This window comes from Clarias gariepinus, chromosome 4 (genome assembly GCF_024256425.1).
Source record: "Clarias gariepinus isolate MV-2021 ecotype Netherlands chromosome 4, CGAR_prim_01v2, whole genome shotgun sequence".
NCBI lineage: Eukaryota > Metazoa > Chordata > Actinopteri > Siluriformes > Clariidae > Clarias > Clarias gariepinus.
Genome location: NC_071103.1, coordinates 40,346,991 through 40,373,443, shown reverse-complemented (window position 1 = coordinate 40,373,443; position 26,453 = coordinate 40,346,991). Strand labels below are relative to the sequence as shown.

General features: G+C 41.8%; 1 protein-coding gene across 4 annotated transcripts in view; it reads right to left on the bottom strand.

Annotated features, from left to right (window-relative positions):
* The window catches only part of LOC128520719 (NACHT, LRR and PYD domains-containing protein 3-like), a 53,492-nt gene that overhangs the window by 17,666 nt on the left and 9,373 nt on the right, over window positions 1–26,453 (bottom strand). For 2 of the 4 annotated variants that reach the window (XM_053495084.1, XM_053495085.1), the window contains exons 7-9: window positions 19,920–20,093; window positions 18,009–18,185; window positions 11,662–11,835 (exon numbers count right to left, since the gene is read on the bottom strand). In XM_053495084.1, the coding sequence (XP_053351059.1) occupies window positions 11,662–11,835; window positions 18,009–18,185; window positions 19,920–20,093 (525 nt within the window). Of the gene's footprint in view, window positions 1–11,661; window positions 11,836–18,008; window positions 18,186–19,919; window positions 20,094–26,453 lie in introns of those variants that run through there. The other 2 variants (XM_053495087.1, XM_053495086.1) reach the window with 2 other exon arrangements.

Here is a 26,453-nt window from a genome sequence, read left to right as displayed (position 1 = left end):
GACAGTAAGCTGTAATGTTAACTCCAGACTTGGTAAACAGATCATTAAGTTATCTAAGGTCACATCTGACCGCTGCTGGTGCTGCCAGTAATTTTCAAAACGGCCAATAAAAAACTAAACAGAGAAATAAACTGTAAACTAATCCCAAAAAAATATATAAATTAAAACACCACTTACCGCGAATAGTCCAATCTTCATTCTCTAGTGCAGTTTGGTAGCGTCAGTTCGGAGGGGGTGGGTTGTTAAAATAACGTGATTGCAACTCAGTGCAGCTAAATTGCTGGCTTGTGTTAACGTGTCCTTGAGAACGAAGAACCAGGTAAATGCATAAATAGGGCTTGAATGGGCATGTTTACTGTGAAATCTTGACACGCCTTTCTCGAAGGAAAAGGAGGGGGGATTACGGCGTGCATAGGGCAGCCATACGCCATTCGCACGCCATTCGCACGGTCGCGGCTATTTGGCGTGGCTCCATCTGTACACACAACTGAAGTAGTTCAAGCCTTTTAATTATTTTAATATCATTAAAACCCAAGGGCAGGGTTAATATCGGAGAGACTGAGGAGGAGCTTCTTCCCGCAGGCGATAAGGTCTCTCAACCACAACCACAGCACTATGCAGAACTAACACAATCTTTTCATAATTGACCAAATCAATCAATCTTTTTACATCCATGGACACTATGGACAATTACACGCACACCTTCCTTCATATCTACACTACATGTTGTACGTTTACATCCTGGACCATTGCACAAAGACACTTTAATAACTTTGCACTCCTACCTTCACAACTACACTACATGTTTACGTTTACATCCTGGACCAGTGCACAAAGACACTTTAATAACCTCTGCACAAAGACACTTTGTTCTATGCATATTTGCACACCCAGTACAGTATATTTCAAATTGTACAGTATATTTCTATTTTTATGTACATCATATTTCTATTTTTATTTTTAGTTCTATTTTTCCTAGTTTAATTTAATTTTTCTATTTAATTTTCTATCGTATTTCTTTTATTCATATTTATTTCTTATTTGTAAACTTTAATTCTCTTTTAGGGTCACTGGCAGTCGTATAAGCATTTCACTACATTTCGTACTGTGTATGACTGTGTATGTGACAAATAAAATTTGAATTTGAATGAATATTTCATTTTTCAGCATGACCTGGCTGCTGCTCACAGTGCCAAAACCACAGGTAAATGGTTTACTGACTATGGTATTACTGTGCTCAATTGGCCGGCCAACTCTCCCGACCTGAACCCCATTGAGAATCTGTGGGATATTGTGAAGAGAAAGTTGAGAGACGCAAGACCCAACACTCTGGATGAGCATCCTGGGCCTCCATAACACCTCAGCAGTGCCACAGGCTGATTGCCTCCATGCCACGCCGCATTGAAGCAGTCATTCCCAAATGTTCCCAAAAATTCCCAAAAAGTATTGAGTGCATAACTGAACATAATTATTTGAAGGTTGACTTTTTTTTGTATTAAAAACACTTTTCTTTTATTGGTCGGATGAAATATGCAAATTTTTTGAGATAGGACTTTTGGGTTTTCATGAGCTGTATGCCAAAATCATCAATATTAAAACAATTAAAAGGCTTGAACTACTTCAGTTGTGTGTAATGAATCTAAAATATATGAAAGTCTAATGTTTATCAGTACATTACAGAAAATAATGAACTTTATCACAATATGCAAATTTTTTGAGAAGGACCTGTATGTATACTCAGCAAAAAAAGAAATGTCCTCTGACTTTCAACTGTTTTTACTTTCAGTAAACTTAATGTGTAAATATTTGTATGAACACTAAAAGAGTCAACACCATAAGACATAAACTAAAAATGTTTTACAATGTGTCCCTGAATGAAGGGAGGCTCAAAATCAAAAGTACCAGTCAGTATCTGGTGTGGCCACCAGCTGCAACTGGTGTGAAGTACTGCAACTCTTCTTCTCATGGACTGCCTATTGCGGACAGTCTGAGCACTGATGGAGGGATTGTGTGTTCCTGGTGTGACTCGGGCAGTTGTTGTGGCCATCCTGTACCTGTCACGCAGGTGTGATATTTGGATGTACCGATCCTGTGCAGGTGTTGTTACTTGTGGTTTTCCACTGCGAGGATGATCAGCTGTCCTTCCTGTCTCCCCGTAGCGCCGTCTTAGGCGTCTCAAGGTGCGGACATGGCGATTTATCGCCCTAGCCACATCAGCAGTCCTCATGCCTCCCTGCAGCATGCCTAATGCACGTTCACGCAGATGAGCAGAGACCCTGGGCATCTTTCTTTGGGTGTTTTTCACAGTCGGTAGACAAGTCTCTTTAGTGTCCTGCGTTTTTAGAACTGTGACCTTAAATTGCTACTTTCTGTAAGCTGTTAAGGTCTTAACGACCATTCCACAGGTGCATGTTAATTAATTGATTATGGCTAGTTGAACATGCATGAAAAACATTGTTTAAACCCTTTACAATGAAGATCTGTAAAGTTATTTGGATTTTTACATTATTGTTGAAATACACAGTCCTGAAAAAGGGACATTTCTTTTTTTGCTAAATATATATTAATTGTTGCATTTCAGAGGGAGTATGTCTGCAGTTTTATCAATAAATCTGCTCATATCTGCATGCGCTTTTATCAGCCTTTTGATCAACAGCACGCACTTTTACTTTGCAAAAGGCAGCGTTTATTGTTTACTGTATATTTAAAGTGCATACACACACTTGTCATGAGAGTTCTTTTTTTTATCTAAAATTAACCTGAAACTTTAAAAATTACCTGTTTTTTTTTTTTTTTTTATGAATTACTGTAAATAAACTACATATGTAGTTGATTTACCAGAAAGGGTTTTTTTTTTTGTTTTTTGTGTGCTAAACTAAACTTCAGGGTCAAGTAATAGCGATTTTATTTGAAAAGTATTTCATATATATATATATATATATATATATATATATATATATATATAAACAGTGGTGTGAAAAACTTTTTGCCCCCTTCCTGATTTCTTATTCTTTTGCATGTTTGTCACACTTAAATGTTTCTGCTCATCAAAAACCGTTAACTATTAGTCAAAGATAACATAATTGAACACAAAATGCAGTTTTTAAATGAAGGTTTACGTTATTAAGGGAGAAAAAAAACTCCAAACCTACATGGCCCTGTGTGAAAAAGTGATTGCCCCCCTTGTTAAAAAATAACTTAACTGTGGTTTATCACACCTGAGTTCAATTTCTGCAGTCATCCCCAGGCCTGATTACTGCCACACCTGTTTCAATCAAGAAATCACTTAAATAGGAGCTACCTGACACAGAGAAGTAGACCAAAAGCACCTTAAAAGCTAGACATCATGCCAAGATCCAAAGGAACAAATGAGAACAAAATTAATTGAGATCTGTCAGTCTGGTAAAGGTTATAAAGCCATTTCTAAAGCTTTGGGACTCCAGCGAACCACAGTGAGAGCCATTATCCACAAATGGCAAAAACATGGAACAGTGGTGAACCTTCCCAGGAGTGGCCGGCCGACCAAAATTACCCCGAGAGCGCAGAGACAACTCATCCGAGAGGCCACAAAAGACTCCAGGACAACATCTAAAGAACTGCAGGCCTCACTTGCCTCAATTAAGGTCAGTGTTCACGACTCCACCATAAGAAAGAGACTGGGCAAAAACGGCCTACATGGCAGATTTCCAAGGCGCAAACACTTTTAAGCAAAAAGAACATTAAGGCTCGTCTCAATTTTGCTAAAAAAACATCTCAATGATTGCCAAGACTTTTGGGAAAATACCTTGTGGACCGACGAGACAAAAGTTGAACTTTTTGGAAGGTGCGTGTCCCGTTACATCTGGCGTAAAAGTAACACAGCATTTCAAAAAAAGAACATCATACCAACAGTAAAATATGGTGGTGGTAGTGTGATGGTCTGGGGTTGTTTTGCTGCTTCAGGACCTGGAAGGCTTGCTGTGATAGATGGAACCATGAATTCTACTGTCTACCAAAAAATCCTGAAGGAGAATGTCCGGCCATCTGTTCGTCAACTCAAGCTGAAGCGATCTTGGGTGCTGCAGCAGGACAATGACCCAAAACACACCAGCAAATCCACCTCTGAATGGCTGAAGAAAAACAAAATGAAGACTTTGGAGTGGCCTAGTCAAAGTCCTGACCTGAATCCTATTGAGATGTTGTGGCATGACCTTAAAAGGGCGGTTCATGCCAGAAAACCCTCAAATAAAGCTGAATTACAACAATTCTGAAAAGATAAGTGGGCCAGAATTCCTCCAGAGCGCTGTAAAAGACTCGTTGCAAGTTATCGCAAACGCTTGATTGCAGTTATTGCTGCTAAGGGTGGCCCAACCAGTTATTAGGTTCAGGGGGCAATTACTTTTTCACACAGGGCCATGTAGGTTTGGATTTTTTTTCTCCCTAAATAATAAAAACTAGGGATGCACCGAAATGAAAATTCTGGGCCGAAAACGAAACCGAAATTTTTGGATGCACTTGGCCGAAAACCGATACCGAAACCGAAAATGGCTTCATTAAAAAACAAATTTAAAATATTTTCTTTTTGTTTGTATTAAAAAAACTACAAATTAATTAAGCAATCAAACTTTTATTGATAATAAATAACAGTAATAAGGCTGTTTAACAATAACAAAACTTGCTTCCAAGTGCTTCCAAACCGCCGACATACTCCGTGTTTGATGCGTAATGACAGCGCGAACGAGACGGGAGGATGGGAGAGGCGTGGCGACAATTTCGGCTTTTTTTTCGGCGCTTTCTTACGTTTCGGCCGAAACCGATATGCTATTTCGGCCGAAAATTTTCGGCGGCCGAAATTTCGGTGCATCCCTAATAAAAACCATCATTTAAAAACTGCATTTTGTGTTTACTTGTGTTATCTTTGACTAATAGTTAAATGTGTTTGATTATCAAAACATTTTGTGTGACAAACATGCAAAAGAATAAGAAATCAGGAAGGGGGCAAATAGTTTTTCACACCGCTGTGTATATATATATATATATATATATATATATATATGAGTGTATATGACTATCATCACAAGTCCCATTTTGAATTGAACACCAATCGTATTATGATGTATATTGGTCCAGAAAGTATGCCTGCTATGCTTTATAGTAACAGTCACACTTGAACTTACTTGTATACCATTGTTCCCTTTCAAAGGCTACACTCGATGCTGCGTGAAAACGCTATGGGAATATCTTTTCGTGTTGCCGGTTGTGAAGCATGTGTGTACAAAACACGCCAAATTTTGGCTTATATAACCTCGGTCAGGTGACGTCATCTGATTAGATGCACCTGCAGGTTATAAATAGGAGTGAGCCGGCAACATTCCTCAGATCTTTTTTTTTCACCGCATTGTGCGCGTGTGTGTCAGCAAGCATAACAAAAATAAGCAGAATTAAATCTATAAAACTCACCAGTTATTATGGCGGAGTTTAGAACTAGATGTCCCCCTCCTTGTGAAAATTTCCTTTCGGAGGGCGATATGCACACATTCTGCTTCGAATGTTTGGGTGAAAAGCACGCTCTCAAAGGGCTTAATGGAGAGTGTGAGCACTGTGATCTTCTCCCCATGAAGCTTCTTCGCGCGCGTCTCACGTTCTTTAGGGAACCACGAGCCGCGCTGCACTCATGGGGATCACAAGCAGATCTGGCCGAGGAGCGAGAGACGGAGTCCCTCCTTTCTCTCGCCCTCTCCCCCGATCCCGATGTCTCTCCTTCCACTTCACGAGCGCACTCCGGTGCTTCTCGCGGGTGTGTTGAAGAGACTCGTTCTCCTGCTTCTGTGGAAATGGAAGTTGCTTCCTCAGAACGCTCCTCAAAAGATGAAAGAGAATATGAGGAATTGCTCGAAGTTATAACGCGTGCAGTCGAACGACTGCATATTGACTGGCCACAGGAGCAGGTTCACCCAAAACAATCTAAATTAGATGACAGATTTCTGTCGGGTGGCCAGGAGATGGGGCCAAAACACCGCTCTCTCCCATTTTTTGATGACCTCCACAACGAGTTATCTCGTTCTTGGAGAAATCCTTTTTCTTCCCGTATTTTTGTACAATCGACTTCGTTTTATTCGAACATCGTTGATGCAAAAGCACGAGGTTATGTGGTGATGCCCCAGATAGAAGAGACGCTTGCGGGCTATCTCTCTCCTGGAACATCATCCTCATTAAAGAAACCAACACTTCCCTCCAAGCCGTGTAGAACTTCTTCTACCCTGGTAGGGAAAGCGTTCCAAGCAGCAGGTCAGGCCGGCGCTTCCTTGCACACCATGGCGGTTTTGCAGGCGTATCAGGCTGATCTGCTGAAAGATTTGAGCACGAGCGGCACACTGAATCATGACGCATTCAATGAATTACGCCGGGCTACTGATTTATCCCTGCGTGCGACTAAACAGACAGCCCGTGCAATCGGCCGTTCCATGGCCTCCTTGGTGACCGCTGAAAGGCACCTGTGGTTAAACCTGACAGGCATCAAGGACAAGGATAGAAGATTCCTCCTTGATGCCCCTGTCTCACCTTCCAGCCTATCTGGCGACGCTGTGCATTCCGTCGCCACTAGGTTCCGAGAAGCTAAATTGTATGAACAGGCTTTTGGGAAATTTCTCCCACGCCGTGCTCAAGAGTCGAGGCCCTCGGCCACCCAGCCTCGGCCAGATCTGAATCTCACCAGGCGAGAGGCACAGAAAGAGAGCGTCAGCAGCCGGGCACCCCCCCGTAAGGACTGGGGTACGGCTCGTCGCCCCCAACAGGCTGCTCCAAAAGATCAGATCGCCGCACTGTCTTCTTTTCAAAGACTAAGTCCTGAAGCCTACGTGCCCAGGACTGTGGGGGTGATCCCCCCCGGGGAACGGCACTCAACTCTCTTTCCTATAAGAGCATGCCCCCCCGGACACCCCCAGGGGGTCGGTGTTCAGTTTCCGCCGCCTCTGGTGTTTCGGACCTCACCGACCTCCAGAGATATGTTAGTGCCTCGGTTTTATCCTGCTATATTCCAGGATGCCGAACCACTAACACCCCCCCGCGCACTAAAACTTGTACCCCTTTCGGAGAAACTGGCAGCGTGGAAGCTACTGCCAGGCATATCTCGCTGGGTGCTAAAAACTGTAGAGAAAGGCTACAGGATTCAGTTTGCTCATCGCCCTCCGCGTTTCAACGGCGTGGTCTACACTTCCATGATACCGGAGAGAGCGCATCTGCTAAACTCCGAACTCCAGGCGTTGCTGGAGAAGGAAGCCATAGAACAGGTTCCTCCTCCAGACAGGGAGTCAGGCTACTACAGTCGCTACTTTCTGGTTCCCAAGAAAGGCGGGGGGCTGCGTCCGATTTTGGATCTTCGCGGGTTGAACCGCTATCTCAAAAAGTACAGATTCAAGATGTTAACCATCAATATGATTGTCTCGCAAATCCAACCAGAAGATTGGTTCGTGACGATAGATTTAAAGGACGCATACTTCCACATAAAAGTTTTGCCACAACACAGGAAGTTCCTGAGGTTCGCTTTCGGGGGAGAAGCTTACCAGTATCAGGTTCTTCCATTCGGTCTAGCTCTGTCAACCCGCACATATACAAAATGTATGGATGCTGTCCTGGCTCCCTTGCGACTCCAGGGCATCCGTATTCTCAATTACATAGACGACTGGCTAATCCTGTCCCAGTCTCAGCAGCTAGCGCTCCCACATCGCGATGTCGTCCTAGCTCATCTTCATTTGCTGGGATTGAGACTCAACGCTACCAAAAACGTTCTCGTTCCGGCTCAGAGGACAACATACTTGGGTGTCAGATGGGATTCGATCACTATGCGGGCACAATTGTCTTAGACTAGACCAGGAAGTGACTTTATCACTTTCAAAAATGTTTAGGCCTCATGGCAGCTGCATCCACGGTGATACCTTTGGGCCTTCTGCACATGAGAGCTTTTCAGTTGTGGCTAAGAGCCAGGGGATTTCATACAAGGGCCAATCACCGAAGGCGAATAAGGGTTACGCTCGAAGGACATCGTACCCTTTCTATGTGGTTCAGACCCCAGTTTCTCACCTTGGGTCCCACTCTAGGTCCGTCTTGTCGTCGCAAAATGCTAACGACAGATGCTTCCCTTACCGGCTGGGGTGCGGTCTTGGATGGCCGTCCAGCTCAAGGGCGCTGGAGAGGTCATCTTCTCGCATGGCACATCAATTGCCTCGAAATGATGGCTTTATTTTTGGCCCTACAGCACTTCCTCCAGCAGCTGAGAGGCTACCATGTTCTAGTGCGGGTGGACAATACATCGGTAGTCTCCTACATAAATCGCCAGGGCGGACTGCACTCATGCCGCTTGAACGAGCTAGCGCATCAGGTTCTGTTTTGGGCACAGGACAAGTTCCTGTCCCTCAGGGCGATTTACATTCCAGGGCACATGAATGTGGGAGCAGATTTACTGTCCAGACAAGCTGTGATAAATGGGGAATGGAAACTTCACCCCGACATAGTCAGCCAAATCTGGGAAAGATTCTTTACAGCAGAGGTGGACCTCTTTGCCTCCCAAGAGACAGCACAATGTCCTCTCTACTACTCTCTGACTCATCCAGCTCCCCTGGGTCTGGACGCAATGGCCCATACGTGGCCCAATTTACGTCTTTATGCGTTTCCACCAATATCTCTGCTCCCGGGAGTCTTGGCGAGGGTCCGTCAACACGGTTTGCGCCTCTTACTGATAGCGCCCCGTTGGCCGGCCAGAGTATGGTTCTCCGATCTAATATCTCTCCTCGATGGCTCACCTTGGATGATTCCAGTCAGGAGGGATCTTCTGTCTCAGGCGCAGGGGACAATATTTCATCCCCGACCGGAGCTTTGGAACCTTCACGTTTGGCTAAGTCAACTAAGTCAAGCTGGTCTCCCAGCCAGCGTTATTGACACTATTCTAGCCGCTAGAGCTCCCTCCACTAGAAAAGCTTATGCCCTCAAATGGAATGTTTTTGAAAGTTGGTGCATGACGAAGCAGGTAGACCTAGTCCACTGCCAAATTGTTTCAGTGCTGAAGTTCCTGCAAGATAAGTTGTCCTCGGGCTTGTGCCCTAGTACCCTTAGGACGTAAGTGGCCGCTATCTCAGCCTGCCACGTTCCAATCGAGGGGATTACTGTGGGAAAACACCCTTTAGTTGCCCGTTTTATTCGTGGAGCTAAACGGTTGAGGCCACCCACTAGAGCCACGACCCCTTCATGGGATTTATCTATCGTGCTCGAAGGTCTAATTGACACTCCTTTCGAACCACTAGAGTCAGCGCCGGACAGGCTTCTGACTCTTAAGATGGTTTTTCTTATGGCCATTACCTCTCTCAAGAGGATTGGGGATCTGTGCGCCTTGTCAGTCTCCCCATCCTGCCTGGACTTTGCCCCTGGGCTAGTCAAGGCCATTCTGCATCCTCACCCGAACTATCTTCCGAAAGTTCCATTTTCAAACATGCACCCTGTTGTTCTTGAAGCCTTCTGTCCTCCGCCTTTTACAGCTTCGGAGCAGGAGAAACTTCACCTATTATGTCCAGTACGTGCTCTTCGGATTTACGTCCACCGCACCTGCCAGTGGCGTAGATCAGAGCAGCTCTTTATTTGCTATGGAGGCCGCAACCGGGGGGCGGCCGCTACTACGCAGACCATGTCACATTGGGTGAGAGATGCTATTGCTCTCTCCTATGAGGCGCGTGGGCTCACTTCGCCTCTAGGAATCAGGGCTCATTCAACCAGGGGGATTGCTTCATCTATTGCACTAGCAAGAGGTATTCCCCTGCAACAAGTGTGTGACGCGGCGGGCTGGTCATCTCCGCACACATTTATTAGATTTTATAGTCTGGATGTTCCTGTCACTCCGGGCTCACGGGTCCTCGAGTCAGCTTCCCAGACATAGTTCTGAGACCTCTCAGCCTTGTGCGCACACGCTACACAATGCGGGGTCCAGCCACTCGCAGTGCTGCGACGTTGGTACTCTCGTTCCCATAGCGTTTTCACGCAGCATCGAGTGTAGCCTTTGAAAGGGAACGTCTCGGGTTACTTTGTTGTAACCCTGTTCCCTGAAAAGGCGGGAACGAGATGCTGCGTCCCAATGCCGCACTGCCCACGTGACCGGACGTCCGTTCAGACAATCAATCTGAGGAATGTTGCCGGCTCACTCCTATTTATAACCTGCAGGTGCATCTAATCAGATGACGTCACCTGACCGAGGTTATATAAGCCAAAATTTGGCGTGTTTGGTACACACATGCTTCACAACCGGCAACACGAAAAGATATTCCCATAGCGTTTTCACGCAGCATTTCGTTCCCGCCTTTTCAGGGAACAGGGTTACAACAAAATAACCCGAGACGTTCCTCTTTTAGGTGCCTGCTGATGGGATGGCAGTGTAAGCTCTGCACATTTGTCACATCATCAAAAGGAATTTCAATCATTATGGAGTGAAACATGGTACCTTTGGTCATGGATATTCAGTGTCCTGTCTTCATTTAGACTTTCTTTGCTCCTTTAAGACCTAAGAAGGCCTGTACACACACTTGTATGGATCCCACAGTTTGCAGGAAACGGAAAAGTGTGAAGGTGTGCAATCTTTCAGATGTAAAATGTGACTCAGTAGATTCTAATACAAAAGTCTACATTCCACATATTAACTGTATAATGCCTGTGTGAGATGTATTGATTGGGTATTGATTGTGAGACTGTTTACTAATAAAATCAATTCAGCTCACTGTTTTTATGATCTTGTTACGTGTGATTTGCAAAGTAAACCAGGTTGAGTTTAGACTTTATGTCTTGTTAAATTTGGCAAATGAATGTTTAATTTAAATGGTAACGTTTGTATTGATGCTTTGTTTATATTTTGATGTGATATAGATAGACTCCTCGAGTAAAGGGTAAATATAGTTTAAAAATAAACTAAGTGTAACATGTTAATGTGATAGAGCAGTATGAATTAGTAAACCACAGTTTTATTTTTTTTTTTAGAGTGTAGAGTCCAGTTTTGTTAATTGAGGCTCAAGTAAAATGTAGGAAATTCTAGTCTTGAACTATTGAGCGACTGCAGTCACAAACCCTCAAGGACAGATAACCAAAACTCCACAAACTAACCAGATACACAACCAACAAAGAGCACACACACTCACTCACTCTCTCACACACACACACACACACACACTTACACACACACACACACTTTAAATAAATAAAACTTTGCCTCCTCTAGTGTGTTTCCTGAGATTTGGGATTCTCTTGACGAGACATTACACATGTGGACCTGACCGCTGGTTAATTATTTTAAGTAGTTATTTAAGGATTTAGTATTTTACACCTAAGTGTATAAATTAATCTACAGACATCCCACAATGCACCTGTAGAGGGGTACATACACTCTATTTGATCTTCTGTACCCAGAATGCATTTTCAGGTAAAATAAATAAAACATGTGAGTTAATTGTGTAGTTTAACCTGATTATTAACAATTAGAACATTAGAACAGAATTAAATGTATCACTGATCATTAAATTTATATTTAAAATGTTTAATATTTTCTCAGTCTCTTGTTCTACATCAGACTTGTTGCTCTACATTTGACTATTATTAGGTTTATACTATAATAATGACAATCAGATAAACAGAATGTGAAAGTGATGATCTGACCTCAGTGTCTCCAGTGTACAGTGTGGATTCTCCAGTCCAGCAGAGAGCAGCTTCACTCCTGAATCCTGCAGGTTATTGTAACTCAGGTCCAGTTCTCTCAAACTGGAGGAGTTTGAGCTGAGAACTGAGGACAGAAATCTACAGCTTTCATCTGTCAGACCACACCAACACAGTCTGGGAGAGAAATGATGATACATCAGAACACTGACATCTCTCTCACTCTCTCTCTCTCACACACACACACACACACACACACAGTTTACATAAAAAGAAAATCAGACAAATTATCACAAGATTTAGTTTATTTTGGACCGGGGTAAAGAAATCATTAAAAAGGAAAATTTTGCTGCAGTGTTCATGGTCATGATGTGAATCTCTGACTGTAACATTGTGTGTGTGTGTGTGTGTGTGTGTGTGTGTGTGTGTGTGTGTGTGTGTGTAAAGTTTAAAAGTTTCGTATTTAAATAAACGAGTCTCTTGGTTTGTCCGCTGTGCTCGATAATCTTACTGACTCCAGGAAAGACACAGTCATATACGTACACACACAAACACACACTTTGTTTGTCAGAAAGGTAAAGACTTTGAGTATTTATATGTTTAGCCAAACGCCTGGTGGTATGAACCTCTGATCCCAAAAAGGACATGAACCATTTTAACACGTCCTGGTGAAATCCTGAAGAACAAAGAGTGGAAGTTGTACAGATGTTCATCCAGAGACGAACCAGGAGGTGTTAGAGAGAGAGACAGAGAGAGAGTTTTATACACTCTTTATTGTGAGATTATAGATATATATACAAATTATTAATATACAAATTACTGTCTCTGTTCTCCTAAGTGACAGTGGACTTTTTTTTTTCTCCGTACTTTGTAGTAGTGTTTTTACTAAGCGTCTTTTTTTTTTACTTCCGGCATCTGCAAGTGATTTAGTTGCTCCAAGAAAAAGGGGTTTGCTTGTTCCTCAATGTCCATAGGGGTGTGTGTGTGTGTGTGTGTGTTTGCTGCTCCCTCACTATCCTGTGCTGCTGCACTCAGAGTCTCACTTTGTGTTTTCTCTTGGTGATGGTGGTAGTGGGTTCATTAGTATGTTCTGTAGTGGGAGTCTCCTCTCTTTTTTTTCTGGGTTTAGCTGCAGTGTTTTCTGTCTGTGTTTCTTTGGGTGTCGATGGAGATGTGCTGGTCTGTTGCTCCTGTTTCTCTCCATTGCAGACATTGTGGGCGGAGTCAGCATTAGGGACAGGGTCACTGTCAGTGGTGGATTCTGTACTTGCACTGTTTAGAGTGGTGTCAGTGTTGGTGTCAGCGCCGGGTGCGGTGTGTTCAGGGTGTTCGACCCTCAGGTTCAAGCACAGCTCCGTGTGGACAGTTTAGCCTTCTATGTCCTACGTCCCCATACTCAAAACACCTCAGCCACTTCTTGGTGGCAATGACTGCTGTTCCCCTCTTTACACTTAAAAACTCTACATTTAATGTCTGTTCTTGGTTATTTAAAACCATTAAAATTTGTGTCCCAAAATGTGTCTCATGTTGGAGCTCTTACACCTGAGTGGGATAGCTCTCATAGGACAGACGAACTTTCCAAAGTGGGTCAGCTCCTTCATTATTGCCTTGCCTTAATAAATGGGGGCACGTTAGAGATCATCACTCACGACGCAGGGACAGACAGCGGGGTAACTGTGTACCGTGGATCCTCTCACACTAATTCCAGTCTTTATTATCGAGCTCACAAGATTCATATTTGTGAGAAACACAATCATTGCCTTGTTTATCTCGGAGGCAGAGTAGATACTCCCACACCCGACCTGCTCTCCCACCACTAACAGCACCTCCTCTACCTGTACACCGTCCCCCAGCACACACCTAACGCCATATCGGAGAGACAAAGTCTCCACACTAAACTCAGAGGCCATGGTGCCCTGCCCACTCTCTCTCACGCCAATCTATTAGCTCCATTTTGCTAACAACATTCACTAAGAAAAGAAAAGTGGTGAAAAAATGGACAGTCTGTCTAAACTCGGCAAGACGCCAAACAGTCTTACACACGTCTCATCACACCCAGCGCATGTAGAGAGAGAGAGAGAGGGAGAGTTAGCACCTTAAGATCATATTCAAGAGGAAGAGAGTAGAATTAACTTAGTGTACAGATGTTACTCAAGCGGTATTCTGGTTTTACTGCGGCGCTTGGCGGCATTTGGGTTTGTGCGTTTGCTGGCTTTTACTGCTGAGTGGCGCTATATAACTATAGAATGACTCCTCGGGCATCAGTTCATTCTCTGCAGGATTAATGAGCCGCAGCTCCTTTAGAGCTGCACGTAGTAGCGGATAAAAATCAAGTGAAACATTGTAGTTAAACGAATTCATAATCACAGAACTAAAATTACAGTACAAATGTAGAATTTTAATTCAATTATATCTTATTAGGATAAAATTTAATCGAAGTAAGTGTTAACATGGGAGCCATTAGATTTTATCATGTGTAAATGAAATTAGAAATGCTACGCATGTAGGTTTTCTTTTTGTCATCTTATATTTTTGTGTTCATTAAATTTGTAGTAGATTTATTACCTAAAATAAACGAAAATTAATTACCATAAAATTAAAACATTGTCAGGCCGTGCTACTGCGTCAGCAGATGTCGATGTGTTTTTGCCTTATTATAAGAATTAAATGCAGTAGGCTGTTATGATCATCATAATTCTAATTAATAAATAATAAAAACATTTTAACAAATTACATTTTCACATCCCAGCACCCCCGTTGCGCTGTATCACCGCCGCCAAAAACCTTATAAAATACAAGTAAAACATTAAACGAATTTATCATCACAGTACTAAAATTACAGTACAAATTTAGAACTTTAATATAGGGGTTTCTTAGTTTCATCGAATTTAAGCAAAGTAAATGTTAACACAGTGAGCCTTTATATTTTATTATGTGTAACACTCGCGTAACCAGAAAACTCTGGCTGTGTGTATCAGGAAATGTGGGTGAGTCACAGGTGTTGTCAGATTAATGGGCAAAAACTATATAATTAACCTATATAAGCTACATAGCCTTTATAAGACTTTACTTTTATTTAAGTGCACGCACAATGATGACAAAACGTTATGATGTTGTAAAATAATGAAAGCAAACAGGGATACAGCGCTATTCTGTATCGGTTTCAGTGAACTTAAGCGCGTCAGAAAATAAACCGAAACGCCGTGTATACTCGCCTCACAGACGTGAAAAATATATACTTACAGAAAGCAAAATGTCTGCTTTAATATAAACTAATGGAAAAATATTATGTTTTATGTAATTATGGATTATGTAATTCATAGGAAACGTGAATGACTGGCGCATCCACTGCTGCGGAGATGACGAGATGACATGATCACCTTCATAGCCCCCTCACTTTACTTCACTTCACTTTCTTAACCCTACCTCCGTTAAAACGGCGTGTTTAGAGAAAGGCTCGCCCGCGAGAGGCTATGCACGCGCGGTCCACTACACAGCAAAAATATGTTAGTATATTATGACTGAAATAAAGCGTACGTTTCACATCGCTTATTTAGCGAGTATAAATTTGATTTGTGTTTGTTGTATTTCTCGGGATGGATTGCGCGCGTTCGTCTGCATTTTGATCAAAACTCGGCAAAGTGAAAGAGCGCACACGCACACCGTGGGTTCACGCGAACATTTTACATTCGCTAAAAGGCTTATTCACAACCACATTTCAGCCATTCACACACATGCATTGTGCCGTGTTGTTGTTTGTAATCAGAGTATTTTATGAATAAAATGTAACTGCTGTTTTTGGTTCACGCTTTCATTTTGCACTTTTCATCTCTCTGCCGCTAAGAGCCGATAGGAGCAGCTTTGTTTCAGTCATAATATTCATCTATCATAAAGAGGGGCGACTTTTGCAAAGCAAACAAAATGTAAAATCAGTACCCCAGGAAAACAACAGAGCACAAATATATACTTGCTGTATAAACACTTCAGTTTTTAAAAGTAAAAGCGCACGCGATGTGAGGAGCTTTATTTCAGCCATTCATGATCAAATAATTATTCAATGCTGGACACAAACAGCAAAAAAAGCATAATTATTATTCTGGTTATTATTATAATGCTTTTATGCTGTTTGTGTTCAGCATTGAATGATTATTTAAAACTGAAGAGTCATTTTATCATAGAAAGATTATTACGTTGTGCTTGGACCACTGACCTTCTGTGGATTCCAAAATTGACATTGTTACTGTTTTTTAATGACTGGAATGGAAGAAATGGAAAGTTTCCATATTATACCATATTATAAGGAAATATTGTTTTTAATCACTCGATACACAACCCATGATTTTTATGCTTTTTTACAAATGGAAAATACAAATGGAATCATTTTATTTGGTTTCTTCTTCTTCTTTTTCTTCTTATTATATATTTTTAGATAAAATCTCAAATTAAAACATTTTATAAGCATACCAAAGAAACTTATTGTGTGTAGAGGTAACGTATGTTATGATAAGGAAAATCACAATTTCTTCCATTCCATGAATTAAATACGTTAACAATGTCAATTTTAGGATCTAGAATCCAGAAGATTTAAAATTTACACAAATTTAAGAAGAGGCCTGGAGCACTGCAGTTCTTTAGAAGAGCCTCAGATCCAAGAGGGTCTTCAAGTGGGGAGAGGTTCATTTCAGTTTCTCTGAATGTATAGACGAGAACAGCTGATTCACACCTGGGGGGTGAATTATTTGCATTTAATTGTTGTCTGAGATTGTAAAGCACACACAGTAACACTAAAAGAAAAACATCCCAGGATAAGTAGGAATAAGAGCCCCTGATTATACGGCATAAATATTATTTAGTACAACAAAATTCCTCCGCACTCTCAAAAAGCGCTGATTAGACTACGTAGGAAATTAAAGAGAAGAATTACGGTGGCAGCTCAATCCCGAGCCCAAACCTGATTTAAATTAAATAAACAAATATTGTAGATAAACAAAAATAGCCCACAATTAATAAAGCATTTTTTCAGTCTTATAATGCCCACATGACATTAAGCATTCCCCATCTTAATATTTTTTAACTATTTAAACCATTAAACTATTTATTTTACTGTTTTACCTATTATGATTTCATTTACTTTAATATAAATTTAAGAACAAGAACAATTAAACATTTTTTTTATATTATTGATTATTAAAATGTGGGCTGAAAAAACTGTTGTTTTCAAAAATTTAACAGATGAGGACAAAACATGACAAAATCAGTATGCTGGAGAAACTCCCAGGTGGGAAGACACTGCCTTGTCTAGGTAACATCAAAGAAAAAAAAAGAAAAAAAACTTTAAAATAAACATCAACATCCACCAAAGAGTCTGGAATGCAGAGTACAGGATGCGTCACACAGCCGCGATATTATACTATAACCGTAATATACCAAAGAAGATTAGAAATAACCAAAATATAATACCTTCGCTGTTTTAACAATTACAGACATCACAGCTAGCGGCAGTTTTCAGAAAATCTTTCCGCGATGAGGCTGCGTTAGGCCGGTACATAAGGCATGTACATGGGCATCGCCAAATCTCCGAAAACGTTGGGACCTTTTTTTTCTAAACAGACGCTATGTTTAATAACCGATGGAGCTTGTGAGCTGTAAACACATACATTCTCGCCTAAACAACTCTTAAAACTACACTTTGTGACACAGTAACAGTAATATTTTTAACATTTTACAGGCTGTTTGGAGAAACCAAAGAATAAAAAATAAAACTGTTGTTGGGTCAAAATACCCCAACCAGGTGTTTACAGAAACAACACAGTATTTTTTAGAGTGTATTCTTTAACTTATTCTGATGTTCTATTCTGAAAGTCTATTTTTCCAGTTATTTCTATATTTTAAGGTTGATGTCTTCAAATGTAACATTTTTCAAAAAATAATAACAATAAACCAGTTAATTCTTCGTACAAATGAAACTGTTAGCTAGTGAACATGTCTGTTTAAACAACATTTAACCATTTTTTGAACTCATTATTGTACAAATGTCAATAGACGTGGTGCTGATGTTTGTTGTATAAAGTACTTTAATATGAAAATTACCATCACTAGTATTTCTCGATACAACATATAATTTTTTAATAACTTAAGCTCAAATCATATATAAAAACTGTGTCAAATGAAAATGTCACTTTCTGCCACCTGGTGGTCGTTTCATGAATGACACGAAATGCGACTGATTTATTTTGGCCTTTGCCGTTTTGCCGCGACAGAGAGCGCGGCAGTAATAGACATTCACCTTGACTACCTACTGTATTTAAAAAATATCTTACAGAGTGTGTGTGTGTGTGTCAGTAACTCACTCTAGTTTCTCCAGTGTACAGTGTGGATCCTTCAGTAGATCGGAGAGCAGCTTCACTCCTGATTCTCCTGGTCGACTGTTGTTCAGATTCAGTTCTCTCAGGTGTGATGAGGGGTTTGACCTCAGAGCTGAAACCAGAGTAGCACAACCTTCACCTGTAATACTGCAGCGTATCAGCCTGTAGAGAGATCAACAATTATAGATACACACACACGTGTCCGTTCACTTACACACCCTGGTGTATGTATTATATGTTCTGTGTGTGTTAGTCCAAGTCTATATTAAACATTTATGTCCTGATGGTTGTTACAGTTTCGATTCTGTGTCTGTTTTTCAGATTCCTGCTCCTGTCTCACCCTGATGATGTTGTTCGCTGATCACCTGAACTTTACCTGTTTTTATATATATATATATATATATATATATATATATATATATATATATATATATATATATATATATTAACTATGTGATGATTAAGGGCAGAAATATACTTGATTTTAATTAAGTGTACACACACACACACACACACACACACCTCTAATGGCTGTTTCACACATCCTGTGTAAGTTTTGTGTTGAGCTTGTGAACGTCCTCAAAAATTAACATGACATAACATGAAGATACAATATGGATGTAAACAGTAGGGATATGGATGAAGTCAGCAGGAACATCAAAATGGTGGAAAGTTTAGAACAGAAGTTGTGTGACCAGGATAAACAAGTAAAATAAATGAAACATTTTTGTTATTTTGTTCAGTTTATCCTATTTATTAACCGTCCCAACATTAGTATAGAGCAGGAGTCGGCAGCCCTCGGCTCCGGAGCCGCATGTGTCTCTTTCATCCCTCTGCTGCGGCTCCCTGTGGCTTTGGAAAATAAATAATGAATATTTCATTTCAATTAAGTTTATTTTTGTTTCTTAGTTTGTTTTAATGTTAGTCTAAATTTCAAGATTAAGGTGATCTTTTAACAAAATCTGCGTCACAACCACCGATGTGTGACTCCCGCCGGTACACGATTTATTGAGCTTTTCGAGTCCCAGTTTTATTCAGATTGACACTGACTGCACGCTCCAGTACACGCCATAAAAGGGTGACGGCACACAGACACAGGACAACTTTTGATTGCTGCAGGTGGATTGTTTGTGGAAGTTTGACTTTTTATTTCATAAATACGAGGAGGAAAAATAGACATTCAGTATTTTATTTGAAAATAACCTTCAACTCAGCGTTTTTTTTTTTGTTTTTCTTTCTTTCAAAATGTTTTTGTTGCAGAAATAAGATTGTTTTTTCTCTGTAGCAGTTCATTAATATAACAGTTCATAAATAATTTTATACGTAAAATAAAGGTAAAAATAATTATATATTCAGTGTTATCTTCATTTTAGGTGTCAAAAGTATGGCGCCCCCCGGGGGTCATGTGGTAAAACAAAACACAACCGAACAAACTGTGCTCACTGATTACTAAACTAAACCCCATCGACATGCGTTTCTCTTAGCCCCGCCCCTGTGAAAACGGCGTATTCAAAGAAATGCACAGTTTATTAATCCACGCGCTCAGTTTAGTATTATTTATTTTACCACATGACCCCTGGGGGGCTTCATACAAAAAGGTTTTGTGTCTTCCGGTGTTTTGTTTTCATTTAAGGTTGCCGACCCCTGGTATAGAGTGAAATGTATCACTGATAATTATTATTAATTTATTAGTTTTCTATAGTGTTTATGCTGAGGGTGCCAATACACCACATGGCGCGCACACACACACACACACACACACACACAAAGTGTTTAATATTTTCTCAGTTTCTTGTTATACATCAGACTTGCTGCTCTACATTTGACTATTATTAGGTTTATACTATAATAATGACAATCAGATAAACAGAATAAACAGAAAAGTGATTATCTGACCTGAGTGTCTCCAGTGTACAGTGTGGATTCTCCAGTCCAGCAGAGAGCAGCTTCACTCCTGAATCCTGCAGGTTATTGTCACTCAGGTCCAGTTCTCTCAGACTGGAGGAGTTTGAGCTGAGAACTGAGGACAGAACTCTACAGCTTTCATCTGTAAGATTACACCAACACAGCCTGGGAGAGAAATGATGATACATCAGAACACTGACATCTCTCTCTCTCTCTCTCTCTCTCTCTCTCACACACACACACACGTACAGTCTGAATCTGCAGTTAAACATCTGAATATTTGGTTTGTATTAATGAAATCAACTGTAAATATTGACTAATTATGTATTAACATGTTTAATGGATGGAAAAACAACCTGAAATCTAACTTTTCTCATATATTTTCATATACATTTATGCACATTTAACTGTTTTTTTTATTGTGTGTGTGTGTGTGTGTGTCTTAAAATTTGTATCAATGAGTGTGGAAGAATTTGCAAGTTACAGAAACTAAAATTTTTCACTAAATCTGAAATTTAAATGTAAAAATGTAGAAAATAAACACTAAAACAGAAAAAAAAGAGTTATTTAATAAACAATGCTCTCTATTTAGTAAACACTCTCATTAGATTCATCCAAGATGTCGCCGGTGAGGTCGGCTGCTGTCACAACTGCTCCGGCCACCTTTTCTTTGTTTTTGTTTTTTAAGTTAGTTTTCAGTGTTTTAAAATCGGAAAACTTACCACCATGGAGTACATTAGTTATGATAAAGACACCCTTGTTTTTATTGGTATACAACGTACTCACAATTCAACGTTTTTAACTCCGGGTCCGAGCTGGCCGAGTGAGATCCTGAGAAAGAACAAAGGACGCGACGTGAAGCGGCGGACTCGAGAGATACAAGCCGGCGTCAGGAACAGGCTGAGAGCCCGTGCACACTGCACACCTCTGCCTAGCATCCTGCTCGCCAACGTCCAGTCACTGGGGAACAAGCTTAATGACCTCAGGGCCAGGGTAAAGTTCCAGAGAGACATACGGGACTGCAATCTCCTCTGCTTCACCGAGACATGGCTGAACCCATGCCATCCAGCCGGCCATGGTCTTCTCGGTTCACCGCATGGACAGGACGCAGGACTCGGGGAAGTCAAGGGGAGGCGGCGTGTGTTTAATGGTGAACAGCAGCTGGTGCAACAGCACGAGCATTGTTCCTCTTACACACTCCTGCACACCAAATCTGGAACTATTGTCCATCATGTGTCGTCCTTTTTATCTACCTCGGGAGTTTACATCGGTCATAATCAGCGCCGTTTATATTCCACCACAAGCGGACACGGACACTGCCTTATGCGAGCTGCAGAACCAGACACAGCACCGAGATGCTGCGCTTATTGTGGCGGGGGACTTTAACAGTGCCAACCTCAAATGCGCAGCGCCGAACTTTCATCAGCACATCACCTGCCCCACCAGGGGCGAAAGGACACTGGACCACTGTTACACGACAGTCAAGGACGGCTACAAGGCACAATCTCGCCCTCTGTTTGGTAAATCCGACCACGCCACCATCTTCCTCATGCCAAAATACAAACAAAGGCTGAAACAGGAAGTTCCGGTTCAGAGGGAGTTCGCGCGCTGGACAGACCAATCGGTGGCCGCGTTACAGGACGCACTCGAAGACTGAGACATGTTCAGAAACAGCTCCGATGACGACGTCAGCGTGTTTACGGAAGCGGTTGTGGGATTCATTGGAAAACTAGCGGACGATACCGTAGAGAAAAAGACTATCGGAACGTTTCGCAACCAGAAGCCGTGAGTGAATAAAACCATCCGCGACGCTATGAGATCTCGCACCGCTGCCTACAACACGGAACTCACGTCGGGGGACATGAAATCCGTACAAGGCAGCGTCATACAGCGTCTGGAAGGCGGTGAAAGAGGCGAAGCAGCGATACAGGAGAAAACAGCTCCAACAGAGTGACTCTAGGAGCCTGTGGCAGGGATTAAGGACAATAACAAACTATAAAACACCAACAACCGGTATGACGAACTGAACAACTTCTATGCTCGCTTCGAGGCTGCAGCTAAAGACGCTAGCGATGCTAATGCTAGCTGTGCTAATGCTAGCGGCGCTAACGGCTGCAGACAGGAAGACACTGCCAGCACCGGAAACGCGTTCATCTTCACCATTTATCTCTAAGATTCTGGAAAAGATAGTAGCGGAGCAGCTATGCTCAGATCTAGATAGAAATGGCATACATGAACTGTATCAGTCAGGATTTAGGCCTCATCACAGCACAGAGACAGCACTCGTTAAAGTAGTAAATGACATCCTATTGGCCTTTGATCAGGGTTGTGTAACTATGCTTGTATTACTCGACCTCAGTGCAGCTTTCGACACCATTGATCACGCTATTCTTCACAGATTAGAAAATGTAGTAGGAATTAAGGGTACAGCCCTCTCCTGGCTTAGATCCTATCTGACCCATCGTTATCAGTATGTAGACTTAAATGGTGATTATTCTGCATTTTCTCTAGTTGAGTTTGGCGTTCCGCAGGGTTCAGTTTTAGGTCCACTGCTTTTTTCCCTTTACATGCTTACTCTGGCCAACATAATCCGTAAGCATGGTATTAGTTTTCATTGTTATGCTGACGATACACAGTTATATGTCTCAGCAAAACCTACCAAGAAAAAACAGCTTACTATAATTGAGCAATGTGTGCAGGACATAAAAATTGGATGCTAATTAACTTTCTTTAGATCACACCGTAACTTTAGATGGCCTTTCTGTTCCATCAAGTGCAACAGTGAAAGACCTTGGTGTGATTATTGATTCCAGCCTTTCATTTGAAGCTCATGTAGATAACATTACCAGAATGGCATTCTTTTACCTCAGAAATATTGCCAGGATAAGAAATTTATTGTCGCTAAACGATGCAGAAAAACTAGTTCATGCTTTTATCACCTCTAGGTTGGACTATTGTAATGCCTTACTGTCTGGTTGTTCAGCTAGATGCATAAATAAGCTTCAGCTAGTCCAGAATGCAGCAGCGAGATTCCTCACTAGAACCAGAAGATATGAGCACATCACCCCTATCTTATCTTCACTGCATTGGCTCCCTGTGAAATTGCGCATTGATTTTAAAATACTACTCTTGACATATAAATCATTAAATGGTCTCGTGCCGCAGTACCTGAGCGAACTGCTAGTGTCTTACGAAGCGCCACGCCTACTTCGATCAAAGGATGCAGGCTGCTTGTCAGTACCGCGTTTTATGAAAAATACAGCTGAGGGCAGAGCTTTTTCTTACAAAGCCCCAAAATTATGGAATAGTCTTCCAAATAGTGTTCGGGACTCAAACACAGTCTCAGTGTTTAAGTCCAGGCTAAAAACCTATATATTTAGCCAAGCATTTTTATAAATAGATTTGCCATAGGTAAAGGAGCAGATCTGGGGGACTCATGGACGTAGAGTATTATGGTGAACTGGTATGTTTGGATGCTGTCTTCCTCACTCTCATTGATCACTCAGGTTTGCTGACGGTGAGGTGATTGTTTGCTTTACATCTCAGGAAGCCCTCATGTTTGGTTTCCTTCTGGCTCTCCCTTTTAGTTATGCTGTCATAGTTAGTCCTGCCGGAGTCTCTGCTTGCACTCTACAGTTAATATACATTCACATTATACATTGTGTGACTGTGACCATACCTAACTGCCATCTCTCCTCTTCTTCTCTTTCTCCCCCTCTTTCTCTTTCCTCTCTCCTCCTGTCTCCCCCTTTCACTCTTTCTCGCTCTCTGTCGAGCTACACATGTCGTTCCAGAGCTGCCAGTTATCCAGACTCCCTCTGCCCTCCGGACCTGACCGACCCATCCTGGTACCACGCTTCTGGTTGAAGATCTCGTCACATGGATGCCCCGTGTGTCTCTCTGAGATGCGTCAGGTGTCTGGGGATGATTCTCTCTACCTAGAAGATGGTTCTGGCTTTGACTGGTGTTGGCAACTGTTTCTCTGGGGACTTGACAGTTCGATAGTTCAGGACTGGAACTTCCTACAAGTCTACCTGGGTCTTCAATAACTACCTGGACTCCATATTAACATCAGTTAACATCAGCTATTATAGCTGAACTGCCTGCCACCTAACACACTGTATAAATGCAGATTATTTACTGCTTTCTGTTTCACCCAAATGAGGATGGGTTCCCTGTTGAGTCTGCTTCCTCTCAAGGTTTCTTCTTATTACCATCTTCCTTGCCACTGTCGCCCTTGGCTTGCTCACCGGGGACAAACTGACCATTTTGATTTATACAAATTCACATTTCATAAAAACGTAAATAATTTTTTTGATTGTGTAAAGCTGCTTTGCGGCAATGAAAATTGCTAAAAGCGCTATACAAATAAAATTGAATTGAATCACCGAGCATGACGTGAGGAGAGCCTTCAAGAAAGTGAACACCAGGAAAGCAGCAGGACCAGACAGCATCTCAGGTCGTATTCTCAGAGCCTGAGCAGACCAGCTAGCACCTGTGTTCACTGAGATATTCAACATCTCTTTATCTCAGTCGGTGATCCCCACATGCTTCAAAGAATCCATCATTGTTCCTGTTCCGAAGAAACCTCATCCTGCTTCTCTCAACGATTATCGCCCTGCAGCCCTCACCTCAGTAGTGATAAAGTGCTTTGAACGCCTGGTCAGAGACTTCATTTTTTCACTACCGGACACACTCGACTCACTACAGTTTGCATACCGCCAGAACCATTCCACAGATGATGCAATCTCTTATCTCCTCCACACATCATTTACTTACCTGGGGCCTCATGTACAAAGACTTGCGTTGAATTCATACTAAAACATTGCGTACAGACAAAGCTGTAAATGTGCGTACGCAGTAAAAAAAATCTGATGTATGAAACACTGCGTACGCAGAATCCCATACATATTCTCTTTGTACATCCGAATTAACGTGAAATTGAGCACACGTGCACGAGCACAAAACCCCTCCCTGCCTCCTCCTCCGTATAAATATGTTAATGATCCCACTTTGGCAAAATCAAACAAAAAAGCAATGTCAAAAACAAGCAAAAAGAGAAACTTCACAGAATGTGAATTGGAGGTGCTCCTATCAGAGGTAGACCGGAGAAAAACTGTGTTATTTGGAAGTTTGTCCTCCGGAAATAATAACAAAATAAAAAAAACTTAGCTGGAATAATATCTTTAAATACATCATTCACCAAGAAGCCACCCATCACGCACCCTGCCACCCTGGAGCCTCATCCCAACTATGCTGTTTGTGAGGATGAATGAATCATGGGTTGTCCCAGGCCACCTTGCCACAATATTTGTTAGGCGTATTTGAGCATCACATATTATTTGCACATTTATTAGTTGGAAATGTTTCCGATTCACGTATGCAAATTTGTCTTCAGATGGCGCCTTTATAGTAATGTGCGTGCAGTCGATCTCTCCGATTACATTAGAAAAACAGGCGATCGCTGCAAATTGCGCTTTAATGTTTGGCTGGTCAACTGCATGGTATGGTAACCTTATATAGGCTACCTACTAGACATGCGGATGATCCTGTCCCATACAGCTGGCATTGCACGGCTCAAAGACGACTGGCTTAACCCCGAGTGGTCTGCCTTTGGAAAGAACCAGTTGCCAGGAAACCAAGCATTGTCAGCACCCGTAAGGGAACGGGTAATGCATGGCTCCTCGCTGTCTCTTTTTCCGAATTTGAACCCAACTCAGCACAGAGCTCCAAGAGGATATCTCTTGGAAATCTAAAACTGATAATAAGCCAGTCATCATCGTGGGCCAGAAAATCACTGTGATCCCTAAAAACGTGTTCCCTTCGAATTCGGCCACTGACAATGTCCTCTAATAAGGCCAACACTGCCATTGCCATAGACTTAGGATTGTATAAATTGGCAAATGCTTTTATATGGTTTAAATCACATAATTGGTAGAAAAATATTGTCACTTTGTGTTAAATATTGTGTCACCCATTGTATCAATTATAAATTAATAGCAATGTTTTTCACGTGTTGGTGCGATACTTTGTAGTGTGCAATTTAACATAATTGCCTCTAGGAGTCGCCAACGGAAATAAAACAAACACACACAAGAAATACACGTACGTGTCAGGATGAACTAACCTAGGCGACCAGATGACTTAGCTTTAGCGATTAGCCCAATGTAGCGTGGATGGTAAAGTGCCAGTCGCGATTGAGTGGGCATGACAGTACGCCAGACATGAAGTTGGCGTGGAAGAACGCACATTCTCACATTAATTTTACTGTTAGTAAATCCGACCGTGAGCGTGAAAACTGGCGTAAGCAAAGTTTTTGTGCGTACGCAGCGTTGATACATGAGGCCCCTGGACACTAGGAAAGGGAATTATGTTAAAATGCTCTTCATCGACTACAGCTCTGCATTTAATACCATAATTTCCTTCACACTCACCACCAAGCTGGAGCACCTGGGACTCAGCTCATCAATGTGTCAGTGGATCTTCAATTTTCTGACTGGCAGACCACAGGCAGCATGGGCGGAC